The sequence below is a fragment of the Aythya fuligula genome, chromosome 14, assembly GCF_009819795.1.
Source record: "Aythya fuligula isolate bAytFul2 chromosome 14, bAytFul2.pri, whole genome shotgun sequence".
NCBI classification, from domain to species: domain Eukaryota; kingdom Metazoa; phylum Chordata; class Aves; order Anseriformes; family Anatidae; genus Aythya; species Aythya fuligula.
This window is the reverse complement of record NC_045572.1, coordinates 19661579-19687445: the sequence shown is the minus strand read 5'-3', so window position 1 is coordinate 19687445 and position 25867 is coordinate 19661579. Positions and strand designations below refer to the sequence as shown.

At 38.5% G+C, this 25867-nt stretch overlaps 1 protein-coding gene across 2 annotated transcripts in view; it reads left to right on the top strand.

Moving 5' to 3' along the window:
- Positions 1–25867, top strand: part of JAKMIP2 (janus kinase and microtubule interacting protein 2) — a 49595-nt gene that overhangs the window by 10093 nt on the left and 13635 nt on the right. For both annotated transcript variants that reach the window (XM_032196811.1, XM_032196810.1), the window contains exons 2-16: positions 6495–6764; positions 8623–9120; positions 10520–10729; positions 11632–11730; positions 13689–13835; positions 15622–15762; positions 16851–16907; positions 19008–19127; positions 19585–19713; positions 20701–20784; positions 21071–21133; positions 22703–22801; positions 23954–24052; positions 24386–24439; positions 25334–25399. In XM_032196811.1, coding sequence (XP_032052702.1) covers positions 6636–6764; positions 8623–9120; positions 10520–10729; positions 11632–11730; positions 13689–13835; positions 15622–15762; positions 16851–16907; positions 19008–19127; positions 19585–19713; positions 20701–20784; positions 21071–21133; positions 22703–22801; positions 23954–24052; positions 24386–24439; positions 25334–25399 — 1995 coding nt within the window. In that variant the 5' untranslated portion in view covers positions 6495–6635. The remainder of the gene's footprint in view (positions 1–6494; positions 6765–8622; positions 9121–10519; positions 10730–11631; positions 11731–13688; positions 13836–15621; positions 15763–16850; positions 16908–19007; positions 19128–19584; positions 19714–20700; positions 20785–21070; positions 21134–22702; positions 22802–23953; positions 24053–24385; positions 24440–25333; positions 25400–25867) is intronic.

The following is a 25867-nucleotide window of genomic DNA, read 5'->3' as shown; positions in this document are numbered from 1 at the left end:
TGTATGCAAACCCAAACAGGCCAACACTCTTATTCAGGAGTACACCAAATCTGGCACATGAGACACCTTGCTTTGCTGAAAGGAAGGGTTATACTTTAGAATATGTTTTAAAGGATTTTAATTGATTTTCTAAATTATGTGGAAATTGTCATGTTATTGCTTTTCTAAAAAAACACTCATCATGCTTGCATTTGTATCAGTTTGCTAAAGATAGCCATAAAAAACTGTGCTCTTTGATCTTTGAGTAAGAACTCCTGTGTTTCGCATGGAGCTCACTGCTGCAGTCTTAGATGTCTTAGTCTTGTATGTAATTCGTGCAAAAAGTAAAGTCATGGTTCAGAAGACAAAAATGGTCTGGCTAGATTCCTCTAATCTTTATTACAGCAAAACAAGATAAAGTGGTTAAGATTCCTGTTCCAAATGGGGAGAGTAAAGAAGGGAACTGTTAAAACACTGTAAGAGAATGATGGCCTCAGCTCTTTTCCTGATGAGGCCCAAAGCAGTTTCCATGATATAAATACAGGCTTGCTTGTCATATGTGCAAACTGGAGCGTATATGCCTACGGCTGTTTGATTAGTGTGCACTCGTGCCTCTTCATACTTGGCTGGACATCCCCCACAAAGAGTGTGCTGTTTCTCCTGCACTTACGCTATTATTCCAGTGAGACTAGAAAGGTATTTTGTGCAATGGGTCTCATTCAGCAGAAGCCCAAACAGAGAAAGGAGCCAATTTTGGACCTTCAGCTGTCATGACAAAGCCTTACCTAAAGACAGATTGTTTTGAAATAGCCTGACCCCAACCTGTCAAATTAATTTTCAGTATGACAGTAGTGATTTTTTGCATTTTAACACGGGAAGACAGAAGTGAAGGCTTTATACTTATTTTATTTTATTTTATTTTATTTTATTTTATTTTATTTTATTTTATTTTATTTTATTTTATTTTATTTTATTTTATTTTATTTTATTTTATTTTATTTTATTTTATTATTATTTTTTTTTTAGAAAAAAATCTTCCATATAACTGTAATGGTCTGCAAACACAGAGTACTTCCCCTGGATTCACCTCTGGACCATGTCAGATATACGACTTGCTCAGTGTTGCTGTTTGGTTCTAAGCCCACTTGGTGGTCATGCTAATAAGGATATCCAGTGAAATGTGTCTGAGTCTAGTTTGCATGATATTCTAGCCATGAAGAATACAATGAGAAGGCATTCCTTCAGGCTGCTGAACTCCACCACACCCCAAATTTCAGGTATTTTTAATGGGACTGTTTTATTCTATATCCTTTTAGATAAGGGGTGTGATGTACTTTAACAAGAAAGCATATCTGAACTGACTGCCAAGGCAACTTCAGGGACAACTCAGGCAGGAAGCCTGTTACCAGATATATTCTGCCCCTACTAATCTGTTCTGGTTGGCTTCACCAATTTAGAAGTTAAAGACAGTTTGGATTTGCCATAGGTTGTCATTAGGAGCAAAATCCAGAGCAGTTTCCTCACCACTTCAGATAAAGGAATAATCACAGAATCACAGAATTTCCCAAGTTGGAAGGGACCCACAAGGATCATTGAGTCCTGGCTCCATACAGGACCAAAACCAAACCATATGTCTGAGAGCATTGTACAAACTTATTTTGTACTACATTTACTGTATGAAAAACAGTAATTGATTACTGCTTTGAATGTAATATATTTGCTATTCAGAAGTTTGATTTTAAGACCTGACCTGCTTTTCATAACCTTATTTATTTTGCCTTTGGTACGGATACAGAAATGATACTGTTTGAATCTGGAAAATTTATCTGAACTTTTGTGTGTGTTGAGTTCTGAGCAAAGTTTTCAAACCAACATGCGCAATATCAGCATCTTTTTCCATAACATTAACTACACATAACACATAACAAGGAAACAGTACAGAAAAAGTCACCCTATAATTATTTTACATTTGTTTGCACACCCTTTCACTTACAACTACTTGCAGGAGAAAGAAATATGAACTAAAGGTGGAAAATCTACCAGCAAGCTGTAACTGGAGACAGATTTCAAAAAGTAGTTTTTTTGGCTTGGAAGAATTTTCTCCTCTTCCCATCTTCAAATACTCAGAACCCAATGAAGTTCATTCCTTTCAGTGATAGTTAATCGAACAGTTAATATGAACTCTAAGACAAGCACACTTGTTCAGACTATTAATACCACAAATATTAGAATGTAACAATCACTTTGAGATGAAGTACTGGATCAGAAACACTGCTCTTATGCTCAGAACAGCTTCAGAGTCCCATGTTTTCTGGGATCAGGAGTAGGAATTTTTCCTCGCTACTTTTGCTAGCATATGACCAAACCCACACAGAAAGTTAGCCTAGAATGCAATGGGAAAGGAAAGGAAAGGAAAGGAAAGGAAAGGAAAGGAAAGGAAAGGAAAGGAAAGGAAAGGAAAGGAAAGGAAAGGAAAGGAAAGGAAAGGAAAGGAAAGGAAAGGAAAGGAAAGGAAAGGAAAGGAAAGGAAAGGAAAGGAAAGGAAAGGAAAGGAAAGGAAAGGAAAGGAAAGGAAAGGAAAGGAAAGGAAAGGAAAGGAAAGGAAAGGAAAGGAAAGGAAAGGAAAGGAAAGGAAAGGAAAGGAAAGGAAAGGAAAGGAAAGGAACAACCACAAAACCAACCAACCAACCAAAAAAAAAAAACTGGACAAAGGGAAATTAAAAAAAAAAAGGGGGCGGGGGGGAGGGGAGGAAATTAAAAAAGGAAAGCATGGAAGAAAAAAGAAAAGTAATAGCAATAAGTGAAATTTGTAGGAAGGGATGAAAACAGAAGATTAAAGAGACTAGGTAAGAAGCTTTCAGTGCAATTGCTCATCAAGTTGCACTTGTCTTTTTAAATATAATGTTAAAGATTACAGAGTGCTTTCCTTGAAGCATTTACTGGAGAACAAGTCTTATGAGGAGCGGCTGAGGGAGCTGGGTTTGTTCAGCCTGGAAAATCGCTCTTTATAAGTACATTAAAGGAGGCTGTAGCAAGGTGGGGGTTGGTCTATTCTCCCATGTGCCTGGTGACAGACAAGGGGGAACGGGCTAAAGTTGCGCCAGGGGTGTTTTAGGTTGGATATTAGGAAGAACTTCTTCACTGAGAGGGTTGTGAGGCATTGGAATGGGCTGCCCAGGGAAGTGGTGGAGTCACCATCTTTAAATGTCTTTAAAAGACATTTAGATATTGAACTTAGCGATATGGTTTAGTGGAGGACTTGTTAGTGTTAGGTCCGAGGTTGGACTCGATGATCTTGAGGTCTCTTCCAACCTAGACAATTCTGTGATTCTGTGACTTCTTAAGGCATGTTCTGTTATGGGACAAAGTACAGTGTTATCTGTGCACTTGCTTTGAACCTCTGGGAGTGTGAATATGAATACACTTCTACTATGTGCTTATATCATGCAGCTAAGCCTGAGTTGATCTCAAAAACAACAACAACGAGATTCAAACAACGTACTTTTTCCATACAGGAGCAAATTTAAGTAAGTTCAAGTATTCAAGTATAGCCATGATTTCTTGCTGATAAATTCTTCACAGCCTGTAGCAATGTGTTGCTTCTTCACATAAACAGTGTGGCACATTCTTTAGGGAATTCATTTAGACTGTCATTGAAGGTGCATCTCAAAGAAAATTTGCGGTACTTTTACTCAAGAATTTAGTAGATGGATTTTCTAGGGAAAGGAGCAAAATGGAATCTCTCATGGTGGGTTCCAGTCTGAATTTAGTATGCTTTAGGAATGGACTTAATCCTGTTATCTTGGATTGAAATCTGCCCCCCCTTTTTTTTTTTTATTTTATTTTTTTTTTTTTTAAGCAATCTTGATTAACTAGGTATTTTAATGGCTCTGAGGGCTCCAATAATTCCTACGCATTCTACTAGCAAGTGCTGAAGAGGGCAAAGCTGATAGGAGATGCTCCTGCTGCTATTGTACTTGGCAGCCATTCATCATAAGCAATTCTGATGGTCTTTTTGCCTACAGACATCTGACAGATGCTTCTTGCAATCTCTAAATAGCTGCATGGCCAAATATGCCACCAGAATTTGAAACAGTTAATAGGGTAACATTATTCTCACAATCTGGGAATGTTATGATGGTTATGATGTTTTTAATTTCCTTGAAAGATATGCCTTATGATATCAGCACTATGCACTGTGTACTTCATAGGGAGATCTATGTACCAAAGGGTTCATTCCACTAAAGTCAAAGGAGTTTGTTTACCTAAAGACTGAGGCTGTTTCTTCTCGGTCTTAAAATCTAGGGTTTGATCATGTGTGCTGCTGAAAATCAGTACATCTGCCTGGCTTCCTTCACTATTTTGGAATTGCAAGTACTCAGTGTAGTAAGGACATGGCAGCAGGTGAAATGAGCCTCCTCACTTGCCTAGATTTCCACAGCAGACTGCTGGGACAGTGTTCTTCATTAATATAATTAGCACCCTGTGGGGGACATGGTATCCCAGGGATTTATAAGAAAGGTTATTACCTCATTGTAGTCTGCAAGGGTCTGCATGCAAGCTTTGGTAAAGCAGATATTTGGAAATACTAATAATACTAACGATTTGGCATAAATATCAAGCTTTGTGCATTAAAAGCAATATGATCCAATATGAAGAAACTCACTATGCCCTTCCATCTCAACGGGTAGGTAGCCTTGGTAGGTTTGAAAAGATACAGCTTCCCAAAGAGTAACTATATCCCTTTTAATTATGCTGGATGCTGAGGAGGTCATTTTAAGATGGCAATATCTTTCCTTTTTGCCCTGGCTTTGGCTAGGATAGAGTTCATTTTCCTCCTAGTAGCTGGTATGGTGTTGTGTTTTGGATTTAGAATGAAAATAATGTTGATAACGTGCTGATGTTTTAATTTTTGCAGAGTAGTGCTTACACTAAGCCAAGGACTTTTCAGTTTCTCATACTGCCCTGCCAGTGAGGAGGCTGGTGATGCACAAAGAGCAGGGAGAAGACAGACCCAGGACAGCTGACCTAAACTGGCCAAAGGGATATTACATGCTATATGACATCATGCTGAACAATTAATATGGGATGGCTGGCCAGGCTGGGGGGACCGCTGCTCAGGGAGGGGCTGGGCATTGGTCAGCAGGTGGTGAGCAATTGCATTGTGCATCACTTGTTTTGCACACATTATTATTATTATTATTATTATTATTATTATTATTATTATTATTATTATTATTATTATTATTATTATTATTATTATTATTATTATTAATTTTCTGTCCTATTAAGCTGTCTTTATCTCAGTCCACAACCTTTTACTTTTTTTTTGATTCTCTCCCCCATCCCACCGAGGGGGAGGATGAAAGAATGGCTGTGTGGTGCTTAGCTGTCTGCTGGGTTAAGCCATACTTTCCACTCCCCCTTCAGAGGCATGAGATAAATCACACTCATAATGAACTCTTAATCATACCTATTCCATGTGCTTATGAATTTACTCATTCACACAGAAATCAATATTGCCTAAAGGAATATGTCTGGCCTTGCAAATGAGGCTGTCAATGAAAACAGACACCTTGCTGATGAAAAATATATTTCCCTCCTACAGTGAAAAACTGCCCTTCATCAAGTACAAGTCCACATTTATTTTGTGGGTAGACAGAATATCTCTTTATCCAAGGCTGTCAGTCTGTGCTAATAACTAATACGAAAAATATTAAAAAAAAAAAAAAAAAAAGTACATGGGACATGCAGGACAGAGGGACACTCATATTCCAGTGATATGGGAAAAACAAAAACAAAACGCCACAAACAACCCATCTTAGCTTTCCTATCTGCATATCTTGCTGATGTGCCTGGATTTATGCTTACCATATCATTTTGACTTAGGACAGAATTTTCCCAAAAATTTAGTTGACAGGAACTGTTGGTTATTTTTTTTACATTCCCTTAAAAATGGCAAAGGTGACAAATTCTGGTCTGATACAGGCTTTTGCATATCATTAGTTTTCTGCTTCTACAGAGACCCAGAATGCTAATGAGGACTTCAGCGCTTCTCTCTTCTTGTAGTAGACTGTAGGAATGTTGTATGAAAGTCAGTTTGGCACAGGATCTTGGGAGAGTTCAAGGGTTGGGAAGGATAACAGGAAGAGATTGTAGATAGATTCTTCAGACTAAAATGCCTGCTTTGTGGTTATCCCGGACTGTAAGGCTTGGGTTAAATGACCTGTCCTCTCCAATCCTGTAGTCTCAACATCATTAATCCTTATGGTAAACAAACGTGTATCTTCTTCGCATGGTGCCCCTTTATGAGAAGAAGAAAAGGGCATGTATGAAATTTCCACCACTATGTCAGACTTGCATAAAGAAGCCTGGTTGTGCTGGAATCTCCCTTGCAGGTTTTCAGACAAAGATTGCAGTGTTTGGAGAAGTGAGCTATCTTGTGTTCCATAACCGTGTGAGCTGTCATGTTGCAGTGTCCACTGATAAATAATAGTATGTTTTATTTCTCACAGAGCTTGCAAAGCTGTTGAGGACAGAACCTTAAGGATTGCCACCCAGTAGGCGTTAAAGTAACTGGTACTGAAAGGAACAGAAAAAGATGGCAGTTCACATTTGAAAGAAGTAAACACATGGACTCTCACTGATAAGAAATCATGTCAAAAAAAGGACGTAGCAAGGGCGAAAAGCCTGAGGCACTGATTCTTGCCCTACAAGCTGCCAATGAGGAACTCAGGACCAAGCTAACAGACATTCAAATTGAGCTGCACCAGGAGAAATCTAAGGTGAGTGAGGGTTTGGTTTTAAATAAAAGTGTCTGCACTGAAGGAAAGAAACACATGAAAACAAACAGCATCACAGAAATCAACAGATGCAACTCTTCTCTAGAACAGTGGTATGATGCGCTGCTGCTTCAGTGGAAAAGACCTCAGTGAAATACCAAGGTACAAGTTTAATAAGACTTTGGCCCTCAAATGGAACGGTATACTTTTTGTAACATCTTTGGCCATATTCCAATTAGTGTTTTTCATACTATCCACTCAGATTGTCTCTAACTATATTATTATTTTTTTTTTAAATTTCCAGCATCTAGAAATTGTGTACTGTTGCTGTTTTTGAATAAGTGAATTTTTGAATATATTTCAGCAAGATATGTCTTTATTTCAAAGTTGAATGAAGTAGTTCTTAAATGTATAGCATGAAATTCCATGTGGATCCTTGTAATCTATCTGCAGTGTAGCTGAACTGTATTTTGTACATTAAGGTATGTATATATTATTTCAAGCTTGTTCAGGTACCAATGGTCTGTCAGCATATCAGTCTGATATCCAAAGTTAGTCAAAAGCCAGCTGAGTATCACGTGTAGAGGGTACAGCCATGGCCCTGTCTATACATACCTGTGAAGGTTTGAGGTTCCTCACATAAACTTTAGAAGTCTTTGGTACCACCTCAGGGCTGTGGGCTGCAGCCTCAACTCTTCCCTACATCATCTGCTGATGTCTTGACTCATTTCCTGCATCATCTGTACTAGGGCAGCCCTTGAAAGACACCATGATCTTGTTACACTATTTCAGCCTTTGTAGCCTGTAAAAAAGTAAATGGGCCAGTTGTTATCCAAGAATAAAATACTAGCTGTTATTTTACACCTATTCTGCATAAACCCCACACACCTTCTGCTAAAATCCTTGCAGGCAGCATCAGTTTTCCCACAGGTGATCCTCATACGGCCTTACAAAACAGTGTCAATTTTGCTCTCCAAAGTGCTGCTCCCTCATCATTTAGGGATGCTTCTAGTAGCACTCACAGTGCATCTGTGTTTTATACGCAGAGTGCATCTTTTGTGCAATAAACCCTTGTACGGTAAATGCTAAAGTTGCATGAACAAGAGTGAGATTAAGGCAATCTTCAATATGTCTTTTACAAGCAGTGAAGATAAGGAAGCGGATACCATAATTCTTTCAAACTCATTCTGCATAATTTTCTTTCATATGGTAAATGACAGACTTGGAAAGCAAAAATACTTCTTTTGTGTATTCCCTACAAGCTCTGTCATTCATATGTTGCGCGTAGGCAAGACTCGGTTATTCTCTTAAGGAGCCATAGGAGGCCAATAAGAAAACTGATAGCCAAGGGAGATTCTGTAGTGCTTTCCAGTATATTCTAATTCTTGCTGTTTGTTTTTTTGTTTGTTTGTTTTTTTTTAGCATTGCAGCTATGGAAGGGTCTAAATAATGAGAGCAACAAATGTAGTAAAGCCTTCAAAACTGGAAAAAAATATGTTATCTGAAATATATTTAAATGTGCTTCAGAGTAACAATGGAAAGGACTTGAGCAGAACATGAACAAAATAATGAAATAGTTTGTGCTTCAGTATCTCTCAGGAGGTCTATCCGTAGGTCCATCTCATCTGTTCCTGTGACCAGATGAGACTGAGTGCTCCAGATATCAAAGGAATTATCATCATGGAGGAGCGAGGGGCTAAATACAGGCTAAAATTGGCCGGTGTTTTGTGGTAGGAGGATGGAGGAGCATCTAGGGTCTGCAGCAGGGTCTTCTTCAATTTGATAAGGCTGTGTGCCTGGGTGGGCTTGTTTTGATAACAGCATCTTGGTAGCAGGTGACTTTCATTTTGTCTCAACTTAGGTTGCTAAACTAGAAAGAGAGAAGACTCAAGAAACTAAACGTATCCGTGAAGTGGAGCAGCGCAAGCAGACTGTGCAGATCACGGAGCTAAAAGCCAAACTTCATGAGGAAAAAATGAAGGAGCTGCAGGCTGTGAGGGAGAACCTCATTAAACAGCACGAGCAGGAGATGACACGGATGGTAAAAGTCCGAGACAGTGAAATCCAGCGCCTCAAGTCAGCATTGTGTGCGCTGCGGGATGGGAGCAGTGATAAAGTAAGGACAGCGTTGACTATTGAGGCACGTGAAGAGGCCAGAAAACAGTTTGACTCTGAGCGCCTTAAGCTTCTGCAGGAAATTACTGAACTGAAGTCTGCAAAAAAGCAGGTAGATGAGGCCCTTAACAATATGATCCAAGCTGACAAGATCAAGGCGGGTGATCTTCGGAGTGAGCATCAGTCCCACCAGGAAGCCATTTCTAAGATCAAATGGGAGAGTGAGAGGGATATTCGCCGCTTGGTTAGTAGCCCCTCCTTGCACCAAAACATTTCATGTGTTGTTTTATGCTGTCATGAGTTTGCTTCCTGTACCTCTCAGGTTTTTGTTAATCACAGAACTCTGCAAAGCACCTCGGTTTGCAAAAGTAATAAAAATGTTGCATTATCATATCTCAGCATCAGATAGATCACGGTGAATCCATTAGAGTGACCCACTAGGAGGGCAAATAACTCCATAGAGTAAGAGTGATTGGTCCAGTCCATAAGGAATTGATTTGCTGAAATGCTAATACATCTGCCATGCAAAGTATTAGAAAAAGAAGATGTTTGCATTTGCACTGACAGCTTATTAGTTTCTTTAACCATTATGATGGTATCTTAAACACCTTAAACACAGAGCATGGCAGAATAAGAGAGATCTTTTGCTTTGATATTCGTATAGCCTTCAGTAATTATTGGAGAGAATGAGCAAAATGAGACCCAAAATTGGCAATGGTGCAAGTGTCCGTGTTTCCCTATCATACGCGAGCTGAGCCTGCTTACGACATTGGAAAGTGTAGCTTGAAAACTGAAATTCAAGATTTGACAGTTAAGTAAAATAAATGGTGATTTAAACAGTGTGAAGAGTGGTATTTTTGAGCTTAAAGCATTGTAGTTGAACCCTGGTAGGTGGCTAAGCACTCCGCTGCCACCACTTACCTCCCTTCATCCTCCTCCCCTACAATGGGAGGAGGAAGATAATTGGATGGTAAAAAGTTAGAAAAATCATGGGTTGAGGTAAAGTCAGTTTAATATGTTTAAAACGCAAAACAAACAAATAATAATAAATGTGCTGATCTTAATAGAAGCTTTAATTTAAATTTTTTTTCCCAGTCATCATTTGCACTCAGATGAAGATTAAGAACATTGTCAATCAGCTGTAAGAAATAGGGGGTTTGCACAGAATTTGTAAGAAACCGTCTGTACCCTCTACCATCTCAGCTGTTGTAGCTGAATTTATTTAAGCAGGAGCTATTCTAAACTATTTTGTTTTTGTTGGGGTATAGACTTAGTTTTCAGTATTATAAATAACTGACCAAGATGCAAGGTGAAAGCCTGAACTGTTCATCCGGTTTTTGAAGCTTTGTATCTTATTACCCTGTGTCTGTTGCCGTTACAAGAGCTGAGACATTTTGCATATTTCGTCATGCTTGGTTCCAAGGCTTCACTCTGTGAAAGGCTGCCGAATCTGTTACTGTATATGATAGCATACAGTTGTGTCCAAAACTTCAAAGAGTATTGTTTTCAAGCTTGTGTGATATGATGTAGCAGATTTAAGTGGTGAGTGCTGGTGTTAAGTAAATCATATAGTCCTAGATTGGACAAGGATGAAATGCTTTTGCATTTATGCACTAACATTGTTGCTCTGTTTTTCTCATCAGATGGACGAGATCAAGGCTAAAGACAGGATCATATTTTCCTTGGAGAAAGAACTGGAGACACAGACAGGCTATGTGCAGAAGCTGCAGCTACAGAAGGAAGCTCTGGATGAACAGCTCTTCTTGGTGAAGGAGGCAGAGTGTAACATGAGCAGTCCCAAGAGAGAGATACCAGGAAGGGCTGGAGATGGTTCAGAGCATTGCAGCAGCCCTGTACGCAGGTTTTACTGGATGCTGCAAAACAGAAACGTAGCTGGTTTCTTTTGCTTAAAAAAAATTCTTGGTCCCTGGGAAAACATTCCCACTCTTATTCACTACAGAGAAGTTATAACTGTAGCTTCTTCTAAGAAAAGGCCAGTTGGACAAAGCTTTGTAATTATGTTTCTTCATTTGCTGTATTTACAAAAATAAGACATCTTAAATAGTAAGTGCTATTCTGAAAGAATCATAACTATCTGGGTAGTCTGCATCCCCAAAAACAAACATAAAATTGGGAAGACAGGTAGGGAGAAGGCGGGGGGGAATCTAGGAAGCTCAGGAGTACCTCCTCTTTCTCTGTCTTGCCCTCTACACATGTAGCTGTTGCTTTCATTTACAAGGCATGCAACTTCCTTAGTTGAGTGACTAAACATGGCATTTACACAAAAAAATATGTATATACACATATTTACACATATGCAAAGAAAGAATAAGAAGGTAAAGGCAACTGACAGTGAAAGGGATGTCCTTACTTTTTCATGGCTCAGCAAGTAGAAGAATGTGTAGGAGAAGGCAAGAAAAGCTAGAAGCTTTTAGCTTTTTGCTTTTTTCCCCTATCAGAAAGCATATGAACATCAGTTTTGTGTTTTTTGTTTTTTGTTTTTTCTTTTAATTTTGTTAACAACTGGAAATTCTCAATCTTAAAATTTTCCCCAAACTAGATGATTTCTTACAAACAAACGAGCAAACAACAACAAACAACACATTTTTGCCATAATAGTAAGTATCATTAAAAAAAAAAATCACTTGATGATGATGACAGCTTAAATTGACTAGTATGTGGTTTTGGGAGATTATTTTCCGAAATGTATTTTGGAAAGAATTAGTAACGGTATTATGTTGTTACCAATAAACAGGACTTGCGCAGAAACCAGAAGAGGATAGCAGAGTTGAATGCCACAATTCGGAAGCTGGAAGACAGGAACACGTTGCTCGTTGATGAACGAAATGAATTGGTGTGTGAGCTTTGCACTATCAGACAGAGGGGGCCAGGAGCCATAAGGAAGGCAAAGAGAGGAGTCTCCAAGCATGACATTCAGTGATAAATATGCCTTTTTGATCCATCAGGCTTGTCACTAAGGAAACTGAGGATGGTTTTTTACTCTAGAATTAAACAATAATTTCAGTGAAGTTATACAGGGACAAAAATCACAACAGAAGCTGAGACAAAGAGTGTCATATCTTTCTGTATGATTGATTGTGTTCCTTCCTTGACCTTTTCAGGTGTTTTGGGGCATGCAACAGTGCATGATGAGACTTATCTTGTAAATCAAATAACGTCTGTAGTCCAGTATATGAGAACAGCTAAGAATCAGATCTAGGGAGAACAGACAACAGTGAATTGATCCCTTTATCTGATTTACTGTTAGGCAGTGATATCTGTGTGTTGAGGTCAGCACCCAGGCTTTTTGACTACTGCATGTTTCTGCTTCTGGAAAAGGGTGTTGACATTCAACTCATAGTATTTTTTATAATTCCTGAGCTAGGAGTCTTAATGCACTCCTTTCATATCAGTGTGGCTGGCTTGGATATCCTCAATGTTAATTAGTTTAATATTTGCAAAATAATACAAAGTTTGTAGTAACATTACAAATGTGTTCACATGCCTCTCTTCAGTTACGAAAAGCAGCTCTCGAACTCCAAATTTCTGCAATACTGAGTAGTTTGTAGTCTGATGAGTCAGCTTGACTAGCTGTTGCATGTCATTAAATACTTAGCCTGTTTTTCCACAAGAAAAAAATCCTTAAAAAAGGCTTCAACTTTGTATCTTGCACAATGTGACAACAATGAATACATTTTGTTAAATGTGATCCGGTACTGCTAGAAATACCATGTACCTTAAGATACATTTAGACCAGCAACAGCTAACTTTGTACTTAGGGTAGGACAGACAGTTGTTTTGCCAACAATTGTGCTGATTGAAGACCGCTTATGGCAGCTCCTCCTTTTCCTGTTAGCAGAAGGGATCTTCAGGTGCTTGTTAGCCCACTTGGGGCAAAATTTAATGGATTAGTCTGAATACCCTAGTAAAATGATGTGATGATGTAAACAAATGTGGTTAACAGTCCTTAATAGTTACAATAAATTCTCCTAGTCCTTTCCCCAGCAGAAATGTAAGGGGCAGGAACCTCCCAGTTATGAACAGTAACTCAGAGCTGGCACAGTGCCTTCATTAGGTAGATCATCTAGGCACAAAGAGGATGTCTTTCCACAGCCACACATAATTTTCTTTGTCCTCCCTAAAAAAAATAAATGTCATGTATTAACACTCAGTTTTACCAGATGGAACTAGTTTTGCAAAGAAAAAGAATTTGGTTAAAACTCTAGCTGTGCCAATACTGGAACCTACAAATGTGCCCTAAAATAACTTTTAATCCATTGGGATTTGTTGTTTAAATGATACATGATTTGTTGATTAAAGCAACATTCATTGTGCATGTGCACAAGTATTTTACTGTGTTACATTAAGAAACAGGTTTACATATATGTTGTTGCTGTGATCCAGACTGAGTAGGTACCTATGCAACTCTGTCTTTCAAAGAAAATCAATGGGTTTCCTGAAGATTAAAAAGAGGTTTTGGCTTTGTTCAGGGCTTTTGTAGCAGTTTTGCAGTTGCCTGGTGGTTTGTAGGATGGCTTCGTTCCTATGTATGAGTTTTCACGTAGGTAAAGCCATCTTTCAGAAATAGATGTGCAGAATTATGCTTTGAGATTTATAGATAAAGTAAGTTTATAGAAGCTGTAAGCATTACTAGGATTGCTTTGCCAGTTCCATTTGATCATTTTGTTTGGCATTTTATTGGGACAGTAGTCCAACAGGGAAGATTAACAAAAATATTTCTAACAAATGAAAGAGAAAAAAAAATATTTTATTTGGATTGCTTACAATTATTAATTGCTATTATCAATTCAGTTGAAGCGTGTCCGAGAAGCTGAAAAACAATGTAAACCTCTCCTGGAAAAGAACAAGTGCCTCACGAAGAGAAACGATGAACTGATGCAATCTTTGCAGCGCATGGAAGATAAACTCAAAGCAGTTACTAAAGAAAACATAGAAATGGTCAGTATTGAAGAGCAAAATGAACATTACTGCATTACACATGTCTGTTTTGGTGTGTATGTCTGCACAGTACGTGCATGTACAAAGTGTGTCTGTGTAATGCTATTGATAAAATATATCAATATTTAGGTTTGTACATAATAGACTTACATAACATTGTGGGTTATGCATACATGTGTAATATTTTTAAGTGAATTCATAAAATCAGTCTTTAATACTATCTTTAATACTGAGGTGTATCAGTGAGTCATATTCTACTCTGCCATTTTGCATTTTTGCATTTTTTTATAACCCACAAGTGCAACCAAACCACAGCACAATCAAAAAGGAAGCTGTTAAGAACTATGTTTTCAGCCAGCCTGATTTCCTTTTTAGAATGCTTAGAATGTCCATGTTCTGTACAAAGAACATTGTAGAGCTGATGATGGCAAAGTGAAGTTCTGGTCTGCCCCTGAGCAAATATAATATTCCCATAAAACACATGCATTGTACATGTATATGGGAGAGGAAAAATGGTGTTGTGATGGCTAGGGTTATGTATTTCATATATCAGGGCTATATGAAGTGGGAATAAAGCGGTTATGTCTGTAGTTCCTTCAAATGGAATCATCCTTAGTGTCAGTTAGAATATGATTCCTGCACATGCATCGATGTTGCCTTGACGTTAATATAAAAAAGAAAAAGAAAAAAAGGTGGAAATCTTGGGTTGCCAGATGCAAACTGGCAAGCTGCTAAGTGTTTGTGTCTCTTGTCTTTGGCTCACAATAGCCATCATCCTCATCTTGAGCAGGCTGACCATTCTACAGTGGATGCAACTCTCCTGCTGATTAGGATGAGAGTATCAGATTCACTTTCTTGTCTTATAGAAGAAAGGCTTCAGAGTTACAAGGTTAATCCACTTTAAGACTCTACCATTCACTCATGCCCAGAAGTCAGATAAACTTACCGCAGACATCACAAGTCAGAATTCTTCTTCCACAGCTGTAGTAGATCACAGATCATGGCCCCTCAGCAAGCAGAAAGGACTTGAGTGTCTGCATGCATTAGGCATCAGTGGGCAGCACCCTTGGTGCATATGGGCGCACACAGCACCTATGTTCTAATTTAGCTCCCTGACATCTGCTCTTGATAGTGTAGATGCCCAAATTATGGAAGCTAGCAAATTGTAGGTGGCTAGATTGATTCTCACAGGCTGTAGACATCTCTCCCACATATGCTCTGAAACAGGCAGGATACAGAATTCTAGTTAAAATAGTTCTGATACCCCATTATTTACCTCTCCTCTTGTTCTGACTGGATACATGTCTTTCACAAGTCTAAAATGTCCGATTCCTCACTGTATATGGTCATATGAGGGGTATATGCAAGTGCATGGGGTCATGGGACCTCATGGCATACCCACTAGGCACACGGGAGATACAAATATATTTGCCACATGGTGGACATCTAGATGCATGGTGCAGAAAGTTATGGTACATGACCTTTAAAGGCTGCTGTAGAGGCTATATTGCCTCTAAGTAGAGAGAGAAATCTTTGTTGTTCTGCTTGAAGGACTTGGCCTTGCAGTGCTGCTTTATTATTAAGGAGAGCTTCTGGGTTATAAAAAATATATAGCTGAAATTATGAATTACAAAATGTTAAGTTATAGGAATTATGTAGTTGAAGCATACTTAAATGGCTTTACATCTTAAATTAAGAACAATGCCTAATTTTTAGCTGAAAGGTTGTCTTTTTCTTTTAATTGCTACATCTTATTTTATCTGTGTCTTTCTTCTTCATACCACAGAGAGAAAAAATGACATCACATCCTCCTCTAAAGAAATTAAAATCTCTCAATGACCTTGATCAGGCTAATGAGGAACAAGAAACTGAATTTTTAAAGCTTCAGGTCATAGAACAACAGAACATAATTGATGAGTTAACAAGGGTATGTCCAGAGCACGAGGAAATTAGCAACAGCTCCTGTATAGAGTTCGCCACTGTTAGTATTTTTTTATTATAGAGGTCTGAGAGTTCATTTCTTCCTTACTTTTAACACCTGAAGATTTTTAGATGTTGGTGAGTGTGGGTGTGGTGTATTAACTAGCTTTCTAATGGGTCATCAGCCTTACAACGAAAAGGTGTAACCTGTGTGTGTGAACTGAGCTCTGGAAATGAACACAGACTAAGAACAGTGGAGCTCACCAAATTACAGATATGTTCATAAGGCAGGGCTGTGACAAGCTGTCTTTCCATTGTAACTAGGCTATTATTAAAATCTTGATATGTGGGCACACAATGCAATATCCTTCATGTTCTAGAAAAGAGCATGCTGCCAGTTGGTGCTCGTTAGTTTCTCATCTTTTTATTTTTTATTTTTGGGGAGGGGGGGGAGGGAATTGGTGGTGGTCCTTTGAGAACCCAGGAGTTAGACTCAATGACTACTTTTGGGTCCCTTGCAACTCAGATATTCTATGATTTTATGATTAGTTCTTTTGTCATATCCTTTAATACAATTCTTTTTTATCTGGCTTTGTATTATGATGTTGAGGGGAAGGAGAGAAAGACTCCAAAGCAGGCTGTTGCTTCTCCTAAGATGTCATTGCTAGGAGTGTTGAAACCAACACTAGTTATCTTTTAATGACTCTGAGGCAGCATCACCTCTGCAGTCAAACAGTTTGCCTCCCATATAAAGCCCAGAACAGTCCCCTGCAACAGGCCTCCCAGTGATTTTAACAGGAAATCAATCAGCGCCTGTTGTTTGACAGCCTGTCAAAGCAGCTGCACAACAGTGGGGTTTCTGTTCTGCTATCCCCTCGTCCCTTCTTCAAATGTTTTTCTGCTGACGCACGGACACAGATTAGAATATGAATCCTTCCTTCCACCTGGAATCAGATTCCTGTTTGAAAGTATAAACACAGTCAGAGGAAGCCCAGTGTTTTGTTTTGTCTGTAGATTTGGCATTCTAGGACTGCAAACCAAAGGAGAGCAAGATACAAATTTTAAGTCCAGTACCTTTTTAATCTTATTTTCCAGGACAGGGAAAAACTCATTCGTCGCAGAAGGAATAAAAGGAGTTCAAAGCCAATTAAGGTAAGAGGAAAAATGTTTTCTGTTTATAAAAATGCCAGTAGGCTTTGTACGAAAACACATTTTAGCAATCTGATTAAAGAGAGTTCTGTGGATTATAACAAGCTGCTTTAATGATTGGTCTTATAAACACCTGTTAGCCTGGGATAGCTTTTCGGGTCCATTTGAAATTCAATTAAGGGTGCATAGCTATTTTATTCACAACAAAATGTGTCTTTTCCCTTCTCTCTGAAATAGTAATAATCTTCCTTCTATTTTCTATAAATATTGATCTTAAGGCCTACTATGCTGAGATGTATTTATGTTTCCAGAGACCTTCCCATCAATCTTTTGCTATTTTTTGTAGTCCATCTAGGCCAATCCTGCAATTCTCACTAATGCAAAATCCTTATCCATCTAATTTTTCAAGTGGAAGTCTGTCAGAAAAACTGTGTGTTGTTCTCTTCTGCTCAGTTCTACAGGCTACCCCTTATGTTATTCAGTATTGTTTGGATACCCTTTATGTTGTTCAGTATTGGATCAAGTCAGTTAGGCATTAGTTAGGCATTGGAATGGGTTGCCTGGGAAGGTGGTGGAGTCACCATTCCTGGGGGTGTTTAAGGAAAGCTTGGATGTGGTGCTTAGGGATGTGTGTTAGTGGATGATATTAATGGTAGGGGGATGGTTGGACCAGATGATCTTGGAGGTCTTTTCCAACCTTCATGATTCTAAGTCCAAAGCTGGTATAGTTTAGGACAATTATAGAGCTGAGTAGTGAGCAGTGGTTCAAGTAATTTTTTATCAGCTGGATATGAAGAATTACTCTGCAACAGTCATGTCCCATATCCAGAGAGTGGAGGTACAGTGTATGACACACAGTTTGGTTGCTTTTTGTCCTCAAGAATGTTCCTTAGGTGGTCAGCCATGTTCTGTGAAAGTAATGCAACACTTCCCTGCATACAAGACAGAAATTCAGACCAGTATATCCTAGATGTGTCGTCACATTGTTTCTATATGGGTTTTGAGGCAATATGCAGCAGAAAGAACTGTGAGGCAAGGACTAAAAAGTATTTTTGTCTGTTAACTTTATTTCTAAGCCAAAAATTGAAATGTGGAAGGATATGTCTATTGTCTTCACTTGTAAAAAAAATAATAAATAAGAAAAAAGATAATGTATGAAAAAGTTTATTGTGCTTTATTTTTTGGGGGGGTGGGGAGGTGGGGAGAGGATTCTAATTCCAGGTTTAGAAGGTTGTAACTTGTCAGCAAAAAAGGAAAATATTGCAAAGCAGAAATGCATCTAAAATGCTCATTGATCAGCTTTCAGCAGAGTTACCTATAAAGCAAGTTTTAAAATGCTCATCTCTGTGCCCTAAAACCCAGCCCTGCAGGTCACGCACCTATACTTTCATAGGTCATGACTCAGTTTTCATTTGATTTGGTGAATTCATTTACCAAGACTGGAGACAATGAGGCATCAGACATACAAAAAAATCTGTATTGTGTGAGCAGTCTCTTACAACATGTGTCAGTTACTATATGACTAGAAAAATATGTGAGATAAAAGTCACATTAAATTGTTTTGTGTTAGCATAACATTTACTCATTTTCTTGAACAGCACTATCAGTGAGAGAAGCACTGAAATATTCAGAATATCATCGGTGTCTGTGAAAGAAGAAGAAGGTTCCCTATTTCACACCTTAGACATTTCCTTTTCTGGCATTGTCTCGTCTTTGCACATTATTCTGCATGTTGACAGATGCCTTCTGAACAGCTTTGAGATTAACAAATGATTCTCCTGACACTGTGTGGGGCAGAGACTTCTCCTTAGTATGTTGCTGCTACCATTATGTTTTCCAAGTTTTAGACTGAGCCAGATCCTCAGTCTAGAAGAATTAATCAGCAAACTCATATTCTCCACCAGCACAAGACCTAATATTCAGTATGATTCGCTTTGTTTTTGTTTGGAGGGGGTAGTTGCAGGGGTTGTACATAACTTTTGTCATTTCTTTCCTTTTTTAAATAGCTATCAATGCGGTTTGGAATTAATCTTTCCCCCAGTCAGAAATGCTCACAGCCCATTTTCAGGGAGATTCAGAAATCACATGTTTTTCCTTCTTTAGAGACATGTAGTGGATACAGTTTTTGGGTATGATGATGATTCCATGGACTCTGAAACATCCTCTGTGGCCTCATATAGAACAGACAGAACACCAGCAACCCCAGATGATGATCTGGATGAGGTAAGATCTGACTATTTCCATAGGTAAGGACAGCTGTTCATGAGATTTTGACTTTCAAAGGAAGTGGCCAGGCTCTCCAGGGTTTTATTCCTGAATATTGAAAGACAAGTTCGTCATAGTTTGGCCTCAATTTCAGTTACTGATATCCTGAAATGCTGAGAGGTTCTTTAAAGCTCTAATCCATAGAGTCTACAGCTATGACTTCATTGTGATCTGAGAAGAGTTTCTTTTCTGCCTCAAGAAAATGAACTTGTTATATCTCTTTTAGCTTAAAGACATACAAATGGTCTATAAAGTCTATATTTTTATTACTTCTTATTACAGCAAGCTTACCAAAAAGCTGTTTTGAATCAAGATCCATAAACCAACTATTGTGTTTAACAAGTCACACTTGCATTCTTTGCTTTGGCAGTGCACTGCTGTCTGGTGCTTAGACATGTCCTTTCTTCTCCCTCAGAGTTTAGCCGCAGAAGAATCAGAGCTGCGGTTTCGACAGCTGACAAAGGAGTATCAGGCCTTGCAGAGAGCTTATGCACTACTGCAGGAACAAACAGGAGGCATCATAGATGCTGAAAGAGAAGCCAAGGTCAGCATTTGTTTGAGGGTAGAAGCATTTCCTTGCTTTCAGAACATACAGATATCTCAAAGTGGCATACAAAGAAATGGAGTGGCATACAACAGAAATGTCCGTTTCCCTCATTGGCTACGTTTATTTTAATGGAATGATGATTACCGATGGACACAATAACTCAGTTTACAAGGGGCTGTCCTCCAGCTGAGCCCCAAACCCCTGTATTTAGGAAGGCATACCAAAGCATACAATTGTGCAGTTTGGCACAGAATCACAAGAATTTTCTCATGTTTTGCCCAGGTATGAAGGTGTTGGATTTGCAAACGTAGATAGAAGCTTGTGGTTTTGCACAAAGGCATAGATTGTACCAACCTTAGGAATACTCACCTGAATGTTTCTAAAAAATACATCCAAATTACATTCAAATTTGAATGTGATGCAGATTAAAGTAAACCTTCCAAGGCTAAAAATGTTGTCCATCTAATAAAATCCTAAAATTGTTCAGGCTAGAGGGGGCCTCAGATGGTCTCCAGACCAACCTCTTGCTCAAAGCAATGTCAGATGTGAGATATTACCAGGTTGTTTACCACTCTAAGTCAGTTCTTGAAGAATTCTCAGGCATTTCTGATTGCTTTTTTCTACAGTCCTTTGCCAGTCTCATCTGCTAAGCACTTTTCTTCAATTTAAGGACTGTCCCATACCAGGGTCTTTGAGCAGAGTCTGTCACACTGAATACCTGATCTTGGGTTTTGCCACTCTAATACATGTTACTAACAAGCTTGGGTGGGGAGAGGGAGATGATCTGCTGCTTTGTCTCCCTGTGTCATCTATATGGTAATATGTGAGGTGGCAGAAAGTATTGGTAAGCCAGAATCTTTGTAATGGTTACTTATTCAGTGGAAGTAACAGCATAGACCATGATTCTTCTTGTGTTTGGTTTCCTTTAATATCAGCCTCGTTGCCGGTTTTGTTGTTGTTTAATGCTATACCTGACTTCAACAGGCTCAAGAGCAGCTCCAAGCTGAAGTACAGAGATATAAAGCCAAAATAGAAGATCTGGAGAAAACTTTAGCACAGAAAGGGCAGGTAAGCACTTCTTGCATATATTCTTTTAACTCCTCTGCTTAGAATATGCCTAGTACAGTTTCAGCTTAAACTTCCCTAAGATACAATGTCCCTGTTTAATAAGCAGGCAGGTCTAGCAGGTTCAGAAATTTTTCTAAAGCTTGGTAGACTAATATGCTGTTATTTTGTAATTTGCAGTCTGTTCATGTAAGATTTTTAATCCTGAATATTGTGGCTCCAATTTTCAGTAAACATGCCTGACATAATACAGTTTGATTATTCTGAATAGTACTGCTTCATCCAACAGGACTCTCACTGGGTGGAAGACAAACAGCTTTTTATTAAGAGGAACCAAGAGCTTTTAGACAAGGTATGTTCCCAAGTTCTGTGTGTTCACTCTGAAAGGTAACCTGGATGCTGCAATACAGCTTTTGGATATGCAGTCTGGTGTTTATAAGTATAGTATATGAATAGAACAGCATACTTGAATATGGATAAGATGTATGGACAAGATGACATATGGATAGACACAACCTCTCTACCTGCTTAGGCACTGTTGCTGATGCTCTCAACCTGAGAGCTGGAAGCTCTGCTTAGCATTACAGCTCTGCTCCAGCATTGTGTTCCTGCAACATTGCACTGAAGAGTCTTCTGTTGCAGCCCTGGTGGGACATTTTGAACTCAGCTTCTGGGTGTGAAACAGCAGCAGAAATGCAGTCACCCTGTAACACCAGAACCCTTTCATACCCTTATTTTCTGTATGTTCTGTATATTATAAAGGGCTTGTATCATCCCTAGGTCCAGTGCAACTTGAACTAATATTTCAATTGGTGCATGTGTGCATATACACACATGTATAGATATATATGTGTGTATGTGTGTGTATATATATTTAATCATGGAATATAAGGCCATGAAGGACCTCGGCATTGCTTGAATCACAAACAGTTACAGCAGTGACTGTATGTACATCTGCCATCAGCAAGAGATCATTAACTCCCAGCAACAGCTTCTCTCTCTTCCTTCACCCCCCCAGATGAGGCTTCCTAGCTGTGTTTCTCCCCTTCCATAAACATGCCTAATAAGTCTCCATCCCTGTGCCATGCTTCTCCATACAAACTGATCTATGGGGGCTCATTTGACTTCAGTCTTAACACACTCCCTAACCATCCTTGTCTGGGCCGTACTCAGAGAACCTCGTTGCAAAGTATAGGTCCTGGCACTGGCTGGAGACTTGCAGAAGAGAGCAGGCTGAGGAGCCAGAGGCTGTGTTGTTGCCAGCAAGGAAGTTGTATCCAATTGGCCAATGCATGGTATTCATGTCTGCTAATTGACAGCACTATTCATGTGGAGATGCTTGCTGTGCAGTTCACAGGTGTGCTCATGTGGGATAGGATGACTGCACAAGTAACTGCCCCACAGAGACAACTGTCCCTGCATGCCAACTGTGCTTCATGTGCCACACACTGGGAATCTGATCCAGCCCAATATTTCCTCTAAAGCAGGACCAGCTATTTCTGTGCCACTCCTGACAGATGTTTATCCAACTTGTTTGCAGAGTCCTCCAAGTATAGTCTTCACAGCCCTTCCCAAAAAAACTATCCTAGCACTTTACTATGAGATCAGTGCATTTAATAGTTAATGTAGAATAATCTAATAGCTAACTTGATATTTCTGTTGTGTTAACGTTCCCACTGATCTTCACTAGGATTGGATTGCTTTAGGAAAACCTTCAATCTAAGCACTTTACAATGTTTAGCAAGCTGATGAGCAGAAGTTCACATGTAAACTAAAGACTCGTTGAAGTAACATGGCAAGTAGTGAATCCTCTCCAGAGCTCGGATCTTGAGCTGTCCATGCTATCTGAACTGTTACTCACCAAATATTCAACATTTCTTGTAACAGTCACACAGATCATGAATTTACATATTTCTTTTAGATAGAGAAACTGGAAGCAGAAAACAGCCGTCTGCATCAGGAACTGCAGGATGCTCGGGACCAGAACGAACTGCTGGAGTTCCGCAACCTTGAACTGGAGGTGACAAATGAGCTCCTTAAAGTAGACAGAACCAGGGCACTTGCACTGAACACCAACTTGAATTAGGTGTTTACACCAGCGCTGTAGTGATATAATAGAGTAACAAATTGGGCAGAGCATGTTTAATTGTGGGCTGTGGAGGTATGTCAGCTCTAATATGCTGGAAACAGTAATCTCTATACTTAAATGGTTCACTTCTGTCTGAGCTAGGTGCCTAGTAAAGTAAGGTAAGTTTAGCTGATTAACTTCAGCATGACTATGCTAGGTTACCATGTTTTTCTAATAATTTGGAGCGTTCTGTTGTCAACATGCTCTGTTCTTATATCTGCTCTGGAGTACAAATGTATAGTGCTGGACAGATTATATTAAAATAAACAGAAATTAATTAAATCTAAATGACCCAGGTAAACAAGGTTTAAATTCCATCTTCCTGTACTTTACTCAGAGTTGCACCATAGTTCACAGCTAAAATCTCTCCTAAGAGTGAGTACCCAGGTTATTGTTTTGTTTGTGTTTTTGTTTTGTTTTTGTTCTGTTTTTAATGAAGGTAGACTGAGCAATTGAATTAAATATTTGTAAACCAAAAACATATTTGAAAGCAAAATTTGACTTTCACTTTTTGTACTTGCCTGAATACCTGAAAGGGATAAGAAATAACATTTTCAATTTTTTATTTTTGTCTTTGGTCCTTTAATACTGGAAAAAATTTATAAGTTTTAGGTAATTAAGGTATGAAACTAGCTAATTATTAATTTTCTTGAATTTATTCCTTTCCACGGATAATAGAACATATGACATACCAGGATGAGCAAGCATGTAATCCGAGTATCCTAGTAGTCTTAAGTCAAATACCCCTTTTCCACAGACAACTTGCAAATATATATAATTCATGAAATTAATTTGCTGTAAAACAATTCACTGGATTTTAAAACCCCTATACCACTTGGCACACTGTCTTTGGCCTGGAGTCTTTCCATTCAGTTTTACCAGCAGTAGTTAAGTAGTGATGTAATGTTTCTTTCTTTTTCTGTTAATATGAAGAGCTTAAGTTTGTGAAGCATGATATAAACAGTAGATATTGCATTTATTGAGTTCTCTACACATCTCATTCATTCTAACATGTTCTCTGGTGTCTTCTGAATTAATTTTCAGGAAAGAGAGAGACGATCTCCACCATTTAATCTCCAGATTCACCCATTTTCAGATGGTGTGAGTGCTCTACAGATCTACTGCATGAAGGAAGGGGTTAAGGTATGTCAGTTTTATAAGGCAGGACTTACTACAGGAGTGGTTGATGCTCCCCATGTAATCCATTACATTAATCGCTGCTAATAACTCCACTATATTTTAAGCATTTAAACTCGGTCTAATATAAAAGTGTATGATGACTGATGCAATTGAATTGGACTTGTAAGTTTCATCATAATGATAAAACCTGGCTCAAAGGCGATTAAAATCAGTGTGTGATGCATTTCTATGGGATACTACAAAATGTTATGTCTTGCTGTTGTTCACAGGAGGGACAAATATTGCAGCCATGATACAATGTGTATGCAAAGCCTTTATCTTATTTTCTCTTTGCAGGATGTCAGCATACCAGACCTCATAAAGCAGTTAGATATCCTAGGTGATAATGGGGTAAGTTAAAGTGGGAGGTATTTTCCCTCTACAAAATACATTTTGTACAATAGGGAAAGTGAAATCTGTAACTATGATGTCTATTTTCTAAGATATTTGTTAAAATTATGTAATACCGGAAGTCTTCATTTAGAGAGTGTCTATCTCCTTAAGTTGAGCATTTGTGAGATTTCAGTAATCAGAGAACTAGTAATGAAGTAGCAACTTTAACATGTAGTTTAGCAGACTGGGAAGAGCTCATGTCCAATGGCCACTGATATTTGGAACTGCTTCTGGCTGTACTCCAGTCATTCAGTGAATCATGTGAATTAGCTTGGCAGTATGAGCCCACCACATCTTCATCAGGACTAGGATTCCTCTGCAAGCAATTTCATAAACAGACAAGAAATACCAAATGCCCTGTGGCTTTCAAAGTGGGCATTGCTGCCCACTTTAGTCCTCTATGTAAAAGAAAATATCCCTTATCTCTGGCTATCAGATACATTTTAAGAAAGTGTATAAGAAATAGAAAAAGAAACATCATTATTGTCTACACATATACTGGTGTAAATTAGCTTTATTTATTTATTTATTTATTTAAAAAACAATGGAGATTCAGCTTTGCAAAACTAGCAAAAAGAGAAACAAATCGGTCTAACTTCAGTTTACGTATCATATAAGATACAATGGTATGAAAACATACAGTCAGTCCATATCATGTAAAAAGACAAAAGCAGTGGTCTTTTTTTTTTTTTTAATTACATTAGCAGCTCCTGAATATTTTTTTGGGAATCGTATAATCAGTAATATGTGGTTCCCCTAAAAAAACTGTAGACCTAGCGTGCAGTCTGGATAATCTGTATTCATGCAGGAAACTGCTGCTATTTTTTTTCTTCCGTCTCTTTCTCTTCACAGAATTTAAGAAATGAAGAACAAGTGGCCATAATTCAGGCTTCCACTGTTTTGTCCTTGGCAGAAAAGGTAAAATGTGTGCTTGCTTTTCTCAGTGTTATCTAATCCCTCATCTAATGCTGTACATTTTTTGGGTCTGTTATATCAATATTATCAGACTTTCTAGTGTAGTGAGCATTTCCACAGACAAAGTAAACTCTGCTATCTGTATGTAAATACTATTGTTTATCAACTAGAGATTTTGCAAGGATAGAAATACCTTAATGTAATCACAGTCCCAAACACCTTGCTAAACAGCAAAAATGTCAAACCTACCTGGCACAAGCTATGTAGTCAGGACAGTTGGAAAAGCAAAAAGAATGAGAAATGAAACATGCAATTCTAAAGTCAATTAGAAAATACAAAATCAGACATTTAAGCCATAATTAATCATAGACAGAGATTTCTACTCTGAAAGAAACTGTATGCAAAATTTCCACTGAAATTATGTGTCTAGGTTCCTTGTATGGGAAATTGAAAAAGAAAATAGGCATTGGT